This window comes from Bubalus kerabau, chromosome 22 (genome assembly GCF_029407905.1).
Source record: "Bubalus kerabau isolate K-KA32 ecotype Philippines breed swamp buffalo chromosome 22, PCC_UOA_SB_1v2, whole genome shotgun sequence".
Taxonomy (NCBI): domain Eukaryota; kingdom Metazoa; phylum Chordata; class Mammalia; order Artiodactyla; family Bovidae; genus Bubalus; species Bubalus kerabau.
Genome location: NC_073645.1, coordinates 41,562,975 through 41,575,546, shown reverse-complemented (window position 1 = coordinate 41,575,546; position 12,572 = coordinate 41,562,975). Strand labels below are relative to the sequence as shown.

The 12,572-nt window shown below is 45.9% G+C and overlaps 1 protein-coding gene across 2 annotated transcripts in view; it reads left to right on the top strand.

The window, feature by feature from the left end:
- PRDX3 (peroxiredoxin 3) overlaps positions 1-12,187 on the top strand; it is a 186,300-nt gene extending 174,113 nt beyond the window's left edge. The window contains exons 2-8 of one of the 2 annotated variants that reach the window (XM_055560177.1): positions 2,876-2,920; positions 4,618-4,753; positions 6,370-6,511; positions 7,527-7,662; positions 8,507-8,610; positions 10,854-11,019; positions 11,333-12,187. In XM_055560177.1, coding sequence (XP_055416152.1) covers positions 2,885-2,920; positions 4,618-4,753; positions 6,370-6,511; positions 7,527-7,662; positions 8,507-8,610; positions 10,854-11,019; positions 11,333-11,386 — 774 coding nt within the window. In that variant the 5' untranslated portion in view covers positions 2,876-2,884 and the 3' untranslated portion in view covers positions 11,387-12,187. Of the gene's footprint in view, positions 1-2,875; positions 2,921-4,193; positions 4,274-4,617; positions 4,754-6,369; positions 6,512-7,526; positions 7,663-8,506; positions 8,611-10,853; positions 11,020-11,332 lie in introns of those variants that run through there. The other variant, XM_055560178.1, reaches the window with a different exon arrangement.
- The last annotated feature ends 385 nt before the right edge of the window (positions 12,188-12,572 follow it).

Genomic DNA, 12,572 nt, shown 5'->3' with positions numbered 1-12,572 from the left:
CCACAGGCAACTGCTTCAGCTTTCTATTTGGAAAAGGAGTGATAAGCAGTGAAAAGTCTCCAGTAGCCAAAAGACCTGGGAATTGGGCATCTATGTTGAGCCTGTAGGGGTTCCCAGGTGGCACTTGTGGTAAAGAACCCTCCTGCCAATGCAGGAGACATGAGAGGGGGGTTTGATCCCTGGGTCAGAAGATCCCCTGGAGGAGGGCATGGCAGCCCACTCCCATTCTTGCCTGGAGAATCCCATGGACAGAGGAGTCTGGCAGGCTACAGTCCATAGAGTTGCAAAGAGTCAGACACGACTGAAGTGACTTAGCACGCACGCACGTTGGACCTGTAAGCAGATAGGGTAGGGGTTCCCTGGAGAAAGAGAACCAGACATGACTTTCTTGATGTAAGAAAAGCCATTTTTGGCCTAAGCTATTTTTGTGATCTAAGGCTGGCCACAGTGCTGTCCTTGAACAGGTCTTAGTAACTTATGATCTAAAGGGAACAAAAGAATGCAGAAGCAAATGACTTTATCAGGCAATAGAAGTAACTATAGCAAGGATACTTCAGTTATAAACACTTTCAGGTCTGTTTCAATGATAAAGATTGGCCTGAAGTGTTCAACCACCAGATCAACTGGAACCTAAGCGATGAATGATATTGACCTTTTCTGACCCTCGTAACTTCAATCCGGAGAAGGCAATGGCACCCAACTCCAGTACTCTTGCCTGGAGAATCCCATGGACGGAGGAGCCTGGTAGGCTGCAGTCCATGGGGTCGCTGAGGGTTGGACACGACTGAGTGACTTCACTTTCACTTTTCACTTTCATGCATTGGAGAAGGAAATGTTAACCCATTCCAGTGTTCTTGCCTGGAGAATCCCAGGGACAGGGGAGCCTGGTGGGCTGCCGTTTATGGGGTTGCACAGAGTCGGACAAGACTGAAGCGACTTAGCAGCAGCAGCAGTAGCAACTTCAATCAACTAAAGCTTGGATTCTATCTACCACCCAAGCCCCTTCATGCATACCCACATACCCTTAGCTTGCTATTGCTATTGCTAAGTCACTTCAGTTGTGTCCAACTCTGTGTGACCCCATAGACGGCAGCCCCCCAGGCTTCCCCATCCCTGGGATTCTCCAGGCAAGAACACTGGAGTGGGTTGCCATTTCCTTCTCCAATGCATGAAAGTGAAAAGTGAAAGTGAAGTTGCTCAGTCATGTTCGACCCTCAGCGACCCCATGGACTGCAGCCTTCCAGGCTCCTCCATCCATGGGATTTTGCATGCAAGAGTACTGGAGTGGGGTGCCATTGCCTTCTCCGACCCTTAGCTCGAAACTTCCCTAATTTTGCTATTTAAGGAGACAATGCTTCGGAATATATGTCCTTACTTAGGACTTCCCCAGTGGTCCAGTGGCTAAGACTCTGTACTCCCAATGCAGGGGAACTAGGTTCAGTCCCTGGTCAGGGAACTAGATAGATCCCACATGCCGTAACTAAGAGTTTGAATGTCTCAATGAAGATGGAAGATACTGTGTGCCACAACTAAGACATGGCACAGCCAAAGAAATATTAAAAAAAAAATCTTCCTTGTTGCAAGTAATAAATCCTTCCCTTTCCTGATCTTTGCCTAGGTTGTGTCGTTTGGTTCCACACCCACCAACCCAGTTTGGAAAATACCCCTTGGGATCTGCATTTTATCACACTTACTTGATTTTTATCTTGTTTGATGAACATGCTTCAAAGTACCATGCTCACCACTGAGCACCTGACTTTATTAATCAACAGAAAATAAATGTTAAATTTGTCTTAATTCCCCCAATTTTGGCAAGAGAAGCCAAAATGGAAGCCCACATATCATCCCAAAGATTTTTCAGGGCAACAAAACCTTGATGTGTCTGACCCACTTGGCTTATTGGTGGTGGTGGTTTAGTTGCTAAGACGTGTCCGACTCCTGCAACCCCATGGACTGCAGCCTGCCAGGCTCCTCTGTCAATGGGATTCTCCAGACAAGAAGACTGGAGTGGGTTGCCATTTCCTTCTTCAATTTGGTTTACTAACAGAAAAACTGCATTAATGATTTTTTTAAAGAAAATTTATTATTTATTTGATTGCACCAAGTCTTAGTTGCTGCATGCAAACTCTTAGTTGAGTCATGTAGGCTCTAGTTCCCTGACCCCAGATGGAACCCCTGCCCCTGCCCTGGGAGTACCAAGTCTCAGCCACTGAGAAGTCCCTGAAATTGCATTCATGATTAATTCCATTTCATCTAGAAGCCAGAAGTCTCTACCTCCAGCCAAAATAGGAAAGGGAGCCTTTTACACTAACAGTAATCCACAGGTTCACAGTTCAGTCAGTTCAGTCGCTCAGTCGTGTCCGACTCTTTGCGACCGCATGGACTGCAGCACGCCAGGTCTCCCTGTCCATCACCAACTCCCGGAGTTTACTCAAACTCATGTCCATTGAGTCGGTGATGCCATCCAACCATCTCATCCTCCGTCGTCCCCTTCTCCTGCCTTCAATCTTTCCCAGCATCGGGGTCTTTTCAAATGAGTCAGTTCTTAAGTCTATAGCAAATATGGAAATATCTTGCCACCCTGGATTGTATCTTTTTAGGCTGGGGCGACAAACAGAGACAAAGTATCGCTTTCCCAACCATGAAGCTACTTAGGAGTTTTAACAGGACTTAATCCTCCTCTGGGTGGGGTCGAGGGACCCCTCCACCGAGAAGTGTACCAGGCGGAGGGCCCCTAAACCGGCCAGAAGGTCGTAGCTCTTCCACGTCCAGGCTCCGGCGCTGGCCCACTCCTGCCCGCCGAGACCACGCCCCTGGCCACGCCCCCGAAGGCCCCGCCTCCTCTACGTCTCTGTCGGCCCCGCGGGTCCCCTGCACAACGAAGATGGCGGCCGCGGCGGGAAGGTTGTTCCGGGCTTCGGTGAGTGGCTGCCTGCGGGGCACAGGCGCGGAGACCCTGCGGTGGCTCCGAGGACGTGCTTCCCAAGTGGGGTGCCGCTTCCCTTGGCCTGGGGGCCTTTCACCCTGCTTGGAGGATGTCAGAGGGTAATGGACCAGGGGCCGGCTCTAAGGCAGGCTCCCCGCGCCTGCGCAGAGCCGGCCTTCGACCACCCCGCCCCCACCCCCGCCTTGCGTTCCAGTTTCCAAATCCCTCTTTGCTCCCAGTCGTGGGACCCCAGTCCACTCTCTGCCTAAGCACCTGGCTCTGGATGCAGGCGACCTATCCCCTGGTCCCGGTTCTATAACTGACTCTATGACCTTGGGCCATTGCCTTCTTTTCCAAACCTCAGATAACTTCCTTACCTTAGCATATAGACTGCCTACCTCAAGGGTTTCCGTGAGCATCCCCTTAAATGCTGGATGGACACCAAAATGCTAAAGTAATCAAAGTCCTTGAGTGCCAAAGGCTCTTGGCTGCCCGCCCTCCCCTTTCTCGTGGTGGGGTTTCACCCAGGCTCTTTCTTCCCGAGTCATGCAGAACCCTGAAATTGAGCAAACGTTTCCCTTGACCCCTGTCCAGACACCCAGAGGCTGAACTTTGCTCTGTTTGCTTCTCTGTGGGCCAGAATGGCCTTGTCTTTTCCAAGGGAAAACCTTGACGTGGAAGAACATGCCCAGCATATCTGCTGGTAAAGAGCTTAATACACAGAGCCTGGCCAGTCTCCTGGTCTGAGTGCTTGGGGTTCCTTTTTTAAAAGCATGGAATTTTCATATTCTTGTAATTTCCCTCTACCTTTCAGTCTTCTGTTTCCCATTAATTAATACATATGTGTCGAGTTGGCCAAAAAGTTCGTTCAGGTTAAACCCAAATGAACTTTCTGGCCAACCTGGTGATTATCTTTATATATGTATATACATATACAGTCAACCACTGGATCTCCAGGGAATTCCCTATTTTTTTTTTTTAATAAAAATTACATTTTTGAAGTGTGCATTATGATATAAGTAATGAAATAATTACTGTAGTCAAACTAACATCTCTTCATATGGTTAGCCTTTGTGTGTGTGATGAGTGCATCTGTCTACTCTCTTAGAATAATAATACTCTATTTCCAACTTCAATACAGTATTATTAAGTATAGTCAACCTACTCGTACATTAGATCTCTAGACTTACTCATCCTCCGTAACTGCAACATTGTACCCTTTGACCAACATCTCCCTGTTTTCCCAGTCTCCTTTACAGTCTTAAAGGATAAGGAAGCAGAAGGGAGTTTAAAGAACATGCCACTCCAGTACTCTTGCCTGGAAAATCCCATGGATGGAGGAGTCTGGTAGGCTGTGGTCCATGGGGTGCTAAGAGTCGGAAACAACTGAGCGACTTCACTTTCACTTTTCACTTTCATGCATTGGAGAAGGAAATGGCAACCCACTCCAGTGTTCTTGCCTGGAGAATCCCAGGGGCCGGGAAGCCTGGTGGGCTGATGTCTATGGGGTCGCACAGAGTCGGACACGACTGAAGTGACTTAGCAGCTGACTCAATCCATGCTTTTGCAGTTGGAATTTTTGTTCATAGGAACAAGGCCAGCAGAGGCCACTACTGGCCTGATGCCCTTTCAGTGGGGTTTCAGCCACCGTTCTGGGAATACTTTCTGATATAAAGTGTTTCTCTTTTTAGCTCATCCGACATGTGAGTGCCATTCCTTGGGGCATTTCTGCCTCTGCAGCCCTTAGGCCTGCTGCTTCTCGAAGAATGTGCTTGACAAATGCATTGTGGTCTGGTTCCGATCAAGCAAAATTCGCCTTTAGCACCAGTAAGTGTTGTTATGCTTTGGTTTGAACCAGATAATGGAAACATTTATCATCTCTGAACAGGAGCTCTGAACTATGGCCATATATTAGACTCACGTGGGGAGTTTTTACTATCATACCACTTTCTTAGTCCCACCCCAGACAAATTAAGTCAATCTGTGGGGTGGGACCAGAACCTCATATTTTTTGTGCAGCCAAGGGTTGCGACTTACTGAGGCAGACTGCTCTAGCGTCACATTTCCTTGTTGACTCCAGAAGTTTTAATCCCCTGGGCCGAGGAACATGATAGAGGGGTGGGGCAGTCAGAGGTCTCTGGGCCTGCTGTGTGTGAAGGGTATGAGCTGACTGGGGACGGACAGTGCAGCCACTCCAAAGGCTTTTGGATTCAGACCTGCATGGCCACATTAGGCCATGTTGGACTTCTCCGTGATCTGAATGACACACAGCTGTTTCCTGAGATTTATACTCCATTCTAAAATATGAGATTTGCTCGGCACAGCCTCAAATAATGAGTGGCATTTGAAAAGGCCTCCTTTAGGTTTGTCCCACCTTTTAAAAAGACTATTTAACTTGTAATGGTTGCGGGGGTGGGGGTGGGGGGTGTACTTTAGCAAAACCTTTGTTGGTGTTCTAAAAAAATTTACAGTTTTCTCAGAGCTTTAAAGAATTTCTAGTATCAACTTGATGACATGAGTTTAACTTTCATTGTCCCAAACCCCAGCTCCCAGTAGCTCCTCCTGTTTCTGAAGCCAGGCATCTTGACACCTGGCCTTCCTTGTCCCGCCTTCCCAGCCTGAAGCCTGGCCTCTGCAGTCCTGACACAGCTCTTGCATCCTTTCCTTTCTTTCTGTCCCTCTGCTGTCCCTTGCCCGCCTCACCGCTCACTTAGATAGCTGCAGTCACCTCCTGACATCAGGCTCTCCCTGCTCCTCTCACTCTCCCCTGCCCAACTAATCTTCCTAAGAACAGCCAACGCATCACCCATCTCCTGCACAGAAGCCTCCAGTGATTCCTATATCTCTCTTTTAAGAACAGACTCATCCGTCTGATATATAAGGGCCCTCTCAGTGTGGCCTTCTACCATCTCGCTCTGTCCCCCATGTGTCTTCCTTCCATGCACACCTGATCTCTACATCAAGTAAACTCTGCTACAGGCCATTCCCCACACCTGCCCTGCTCCTTCCTTGTGCCATCCGCCCTGGTCTTGGCAAAAATCCAGACCATGCTTAGAACCCAACTTCAGGCTCATTGGTCCTTCATCCATCCCTACTCTCTCCTGTCTTCTTTTGTCTATTTATTTGCCTTTTGGCCGCACCTTATGGCATGTGGGATCTTAGTTTCCCGATGAGGGAGCACACTGGCGTCTCCTGAAGCAGGAACTGAGTCTTAACCACTGGACTGCCAGGGAATTCCCTCCTGTCTCTTTAGTTTCCATAGCACTTTGAATTAGTGTACAGTCTAGACCTGTGGAAAGAGAAACAGTTTTGTAAGATGTACAGTTGAACTGAACCTTTTAATTATACTACTGATTAATTACTGGGAGAGGTTTGAGTAAAATCAGATAAGTGGTTGGTTTAATGAATGAACTGTATATGCATGTTTTTGGGGTATTTTTCAGGTTCCTCATACCATGCCCCCGCCGTCACCCAGCATGCACCCTATTTTAAGGGTACAGCTGTTGTCAGTGGAGAGTTCAAAGAAATTAGCCTTGATGACTTTAAGGGGAAATATTTGGTGCTCTTCTTCTATCCTTTGGATTTGTAAGTGCATTTTCTGTGATGCTGTAACATCATTCTGTGAGCATGCAAAGATCGCAGCCTTCCCACTGACACTGCCTATCTTTACTCTTGTCAAGGGGAGGGTTATTGCTGACTCTGATGGTCTTGTTGATGCAGCTTGCATCTGTAGTTAATTCACAAGTGATAAGTATAGCAGGTGGAGTGGCATTCCTTTTAATGGTTTTTAATATGGCTCTTTTTTTTTTTTTAAATATGTATGTATGTATTTATTGGCTGTAGTGGGACTTAGTTGCTGCATGTGGGCTTTCTCTAGTTGTGGTGAGCAGGGGCTCCTCTCTTGCTGTGCTTGGGCTTCTCGTTGGAGTGGCTTCTCTTGCGGCGGAGCAGGAGCTCTAGGGCGCATGGGCTTCAGTAGTTGCAGAGCGTGGGCTGAGCAGTTGCAGCTCCTGGGTTCTAGAGCGCAGGCTCAATAGTTGCGGTATACGGGCTTAGCTGCTCTGTGGCATGTGGACTCTTCTGGGATCAGGGATCGAACCTGTGTCCCTGTGCTGCAAGGAGATTCTTACCCACTGGACCACCAGAGAAGCCCTGTGGCTCTTGTTTTATGGCTCTGCAGCCCGGGAGCTGCATTACTGAACCCACGTGCCCTTGAGCCCGCGTTCCACTCTGGAGTAGTGGTTCCTGTAAGCCTGTCAGGGAGGAAGTTTCCACTGGTGCAGGGGAAATGAGAAAAGTAAGGATAATAAAAAGAATTTTCTCATGAAGCTACCTATTTAAATAAAATTTTGTCTTTATTCTTGGAGTATGTCTCCGCCACCCATATTTTTTGATATGATTCTTAAAATAGAAAGTTGGTTAATTTTTTTTTTTTTTTAACTGGAGTATCATTGTGACCAGGAGTCCAGTGAGGATAATTAACCCTTTTGCCTTTTTCTCCTTTAAGAAAATAGAACTACTCTTTAGACAACTGTTGTTCAGATTTTAAAAGTCTTTAAAAAAAAATTCTCTGATGAGAATTCCTGCCCTTTTTTCCTAGCACCTTTGTGTGTCCTACAGAAATTATTGCTTTCAGTGACAAAGCCAATGAATTTCACGATGTGAACTGTGAAGTTGTTGCAGTGTCGGTGGACTCCCACTTCAGCCACCTGGCCTGGATAAACACACCGAGGAAGGTATACACATATCCACACCGCTTCTGCACTTGTGATCGTAAAAACTGCTGGATCCCATGAAAGATCAAGCTACAAGTTGTTAAAGCATGACTAGTCTGAAATGGGCTATCTGTCAGTCCTAACCTACTGGCAGATTCTTTAAGCTCTATCCATGTCTCCTGTAACATTGCCTGTATTTACTCCTCACTACTCCTGTGTTTTCCAAACAGTAACGGAGAACAAACTCAGCAGGGCAGGGGAAACAGCTGGAGTCCATTGTCTCCCCTCTCATCCCCGTACCCTGTAGGCAGGTGGGACAGTGGTTAAGTTCTCTGATTTTACTCTTCTGCATGATCAGTATCCTTGCCTCAAAACTTGCTTGGGAGAATCAATTTCTAGCTATGATGTTGGATTATTAAATATCAAATTCGCCAAAGTATTCTTTTTTTTTTTATTATTCCATCTTTATGCTTCAGAAATGAATCTTCAACCAAAAGGATACTTTAAGAATTAGAAAAAGAAAAGTCTGTAGTATTCTCTGGGTTTAAATCCTGCTTCTGCCCCTTTCTAGCTGGGACGTGGAGCAAGTTACTCAACCTGTGTGTGCCTCAGGTTGAGGTTTTCATCATCTGATGATGCTTTCATCATCTGTAAAATGGCGATGATGGTAGTAGCTACTCCAGGGTGCTGGAGGAGGAAGTGAGGCAGTAGAAGGAGCATCTTCTACTCTCAGAAGTAGCACTCGGCCCGCTGTGGGTGCTCAGTGACTGCTGTCTGGCTGGTGTTGGTCAGTCATCCTGTTACCTGGCTGAGGAGGCTGTGGGAGCCACAGTGTAACCACCAGCCTTATTTGTATTTTTATCAGAATGGTGGTTTGGGCCATATGAACATCGCACTCTTGTCAGATTTGACCAAACAGATTTCCCGAGACTATGGTGTGCTGTTAGAAGGTCCTGGCCTCGCACTACGGTAAGATCCGTTTCGTATGAACTTAAAATTGTTTTTTGTGTTTAGCATTATCGTACTTCATAGGGAATTTACAGAAACCTGGGTAGGGAAGCTTTAGAATCCCAAACCCTTAATTTGTCTTTTATTGTAATAAGCATCAGTGGATGCCTCCTTCGAGGGTTGGCAGTCTTTCAGAAAATACTGTGATATGTGTGCCCCCTGCGTCTCCCTGGGCCTGTTTCTGAAGAAGGATATCATACCCTTTAAAAAATATATATTTATTTATTTTATTTGGCTGCATCAGGTCTTAATGGCAGCACATGGGATCTAGTTCCTTGACCAGGGATCAAACCAGGGCCCTCTGCATTGGGGAATGCAGCGTCTTAGCCCCTGGACCACCAGGGAAGTCTCCAATACCACATCTTAATGGTCACACTGCTTCACTCTTGCTGACCACGTGGGAGCCACTCCTTGCAGTGAAGTCATCAGACTGCTTAGAGATCGGGGGGCGGTGGGCAGAGGGGGCCGGCAAGGACAGGAGTCAGTTTCCTGGTATGGTTAGTATCTTGTACAGGCACTGGAACCAGACCAGAGTTTGAATTGAAGCTCAGCTGCTCAATAGCTGTATGACTTTGAGCAAGATATTTAACCTCTTTGAGTCGCTTTCTCCCCATAATTAAAATGAAAATGTACTTCCCGGGTTGGTTGTGAGGATTGAGTAGGGTGAGGCAGCTACAGAGTTTGCTGCACAGGTCCTCGTAGTTGTTGTGAGCCCCGTCCCAGACCCTCAGCCTTCCTGGGAGGGACGAGAACTTAGGCGTCATGATGGCTGCTAATGAAGGAGGGACAGGGCAGAACTTGACCTCCAGGACACAAACGAGGATCCCACTTTGATGGGCCTCACAGTTTTGTTGGGGCTGGGTTGAACCTGCCCACCCTCGTACCTGATCTCCCGCCTGCTGGGGGTACTTTGGAATTTTGGCTCCGGAAGCCACCTGGGAACTTGGGCCTTTTGACTCCAAGGAGATTACTGCCTTCCTTTAATAAATGGAAGCCTAGCTCTGACAGTGTTGGCAAGGGAAGAAAAGTCCTGGTGTTTGCCTCCCAGAATCCCCTGTAGAGTCTCACTAACTTTGTAGTTACCTCCCTACTGGTTTGACTCTTAGGACTGACAAAGGGAGAGGAGTTGAGTCTGGCTTGTAAGATAAGCCTTTCTTTCTGGAGACTGTGCTGTGGGCCCATCTCCAACCCAGCTCTCTGTTTCTGCATCTACGCGGTGGACTCCAGCTTGGCTGCACCCAGCAGGAACATGTGCCAGGACCCCTTAGCCTCAGAGCCTAGACCCCCTAAGGCCAGGCCCAGGGAGGGAGAACCACCTTTTTATCTTCTGACTTTTTTCTAACTTGCCTTTTTCCTGAGTGATCAACGTTTGGGATGCCACACCCTTTTAAAGATGGACTGTTAGAAACCTCTTGAGTGTTATGATCTCTGCATAAGTCAGAGTATCACCCTCACTTGTATAGAAGATAAGCACAGACCCCAGGGCAGTGGGTTACCTCATTACATTGCTGCTGAGTAACAGTGATGGGCTTGGACAATCTGTGGATCAAAATAAGAACTGTAAGTGATTGAAACACATCAAATATATTTAAATCCAAGATTCGAAGAATTCCAAGAAACCAGTTCATTATTTTGAAAACTTAATGGAAGAGTACTAGGCACTATACAAACTGTACCTCAGGGTAGCCAAAAATAAACAAAAGTGATGGGATTGTTTTCCTTTAGATTTCTGCTTTGCCTAGACTTAAGGCCAGTAAATTTTCCCATGGGATTTTCTCCCTGCTACTCAATTCACTCATAAGTATTTACAGAATACAGATAAAATACGTCTCTGTCCCTTCTCAGTCGCTTATGGTTTCTTGCCAAGATTTGGTACAGCTGCCCAAAGAATGCTTACTGCATCACTAACGAGAAGTCTTTCCTCTGTGTAGTTCAGTGACCTTCAGATACTGTGAGACATCCAGGTCAAATCTGTGAATGTGAACACACTGCCTGCTTTCCATGGTGGCCTAGTCCAGTCCTATCTTTGTTAAAGCATCTGTCATCAATAGGAGATAAGCTTTCTGTACAAGGAAAACTTGATCTTTAAGCACATGATAGAGTTTAATAAATGCTCTATCAAGGAGAATTAAAGGCAGGGTAGAAGTAGAGTTTTTCTAGCTCTGGTAATGTTGATATTCTGATGAGGATGAATCTTTACACAGCGGTCTCTTCATAATTGACCCCAACGGAGTCATCAAGCATCTGAGTGTTAATGATCTCCCAGTGGGCCGAAGCGTGGAAGAGACCCTCCGCTTGGTGAAGGCGTTCCAGTTTGTGGAAGCCCATGGAGAAGTCTGCCCAGCCAACTGGACACCCGAGTCTCCTACAGTAGGTTTCTTTCCCAAAAGCAATGGGAGCCCAGCCAAGAGGGTCCCAGGTCCTCACTGCCTCAAGGGCTGCTGGCCTGGAATATCCGAGTTGGAGCAGGGGTGGAGGTGGTGTGCAAATGCGTGAAGCTGCTGCAGGTGGGGGTGGGGCCAGGCCCCAGCAAGGCTGTTCATGTCAGTTTCATCCATGTATTTTAAAGGAAACAGACCAATCTTTTAAAAGTTAAAGAACTGTAGGTTAAAAATTGGGGGCCTTCGGCTCCCTTTTGAGATCATGAAGTCACTGACCCAGTGAAATGTTTTTGTATTTTCAGATCAAGCCCCATCCAACTGCTTCCAGAGAATATTTTGAGAAGGTAAATCAGTAGACTGTCCCGTGCACACCTGCAGCTTCCCACACCAGAAAAGAGCCACAGTGGGAACTCACTTGTAGGTTTTCAAAGATTAGTATTTATAGCAGGCAAAAAAAAACAAACCCAATGATGCTTATATTCATAAAGAGTACTACTATAAATGTTTTGTTCTTGTAATGTTGGCCAAGGCTTTTAAAATGTTTTCAGTTACTAATATAATGAGTCCAAGGCAAGGTGTGGATGGATGGCTAGTTTCTACAGAGTGTGTATGTGGTTCACCTGTTTCTTGGATCATGTCTTCAATGGGAAAAGGAAACAGATCTTTTTCCTCAGCCTTACTTGAAGCTTTGTGTATACCAGAGTAGTATGAGAGGTATTGAAAACTTCTGATCAAGGGTCCTGAAATTTTCCTCTTGAATTTCTTTGTATTAAACTGAATTTTCTTTAAAGAACATAGTTTTAAGTTGTTAGTATCAGTGGTCTAATTTAACGCTTGCAATGAATGTATGGTTGAAGGAAATATGAATCATGTTTTTTTTTTAAAAAAACCACAGTGGCACAGTGACTTAACTGATCATGCATGTTCCCCACTCCTGAGATTTATAGTTTATATAGTTATTTTACTTACTTTGTTAGCTGACTTATGTCTACATACATTTCTAATATTGATTGGGTATAATTAGAAAGGATATTAATTGAATCCAGGGATTGCAGTATGAATTTGAATCATTCATGCATTTGAATTATTGTAATGATTTTCTTTCTTGAAGTGTTCCATGTAAAAAATATAATAAATAATAAACATATTTTAAAATACTTGGATTTTTAACACCATTAATTCTTGCTTCAGCTTATATTGTGGGGCTCTCTAGTTTTCCTTCTCTGATTATATCAACAGACATTTACTGCGCATTTAATTCACTGGCTACAAAGATGAATAAGATGCTGGCTACACATCCAAGGAGCTGGACAAAAGAAATATGGAAGCATTTATTCATTTAATGGTTTCCCTAGTGGCTCGGATGGTAAAGAATCTGCCTATAATGTGGGAGACCTGGGTTCAGTCCCTGGATTGGAAAGATCCCCTAGAGAAGGGAATGACTATGACTCCAGTATTCTTGCCTGGAGAATTCCATGGACTGAGGAGCCTGGCAGGCTACAGTCAAATCCTGGAGTACCTACTATATGCTAGGTACTATTT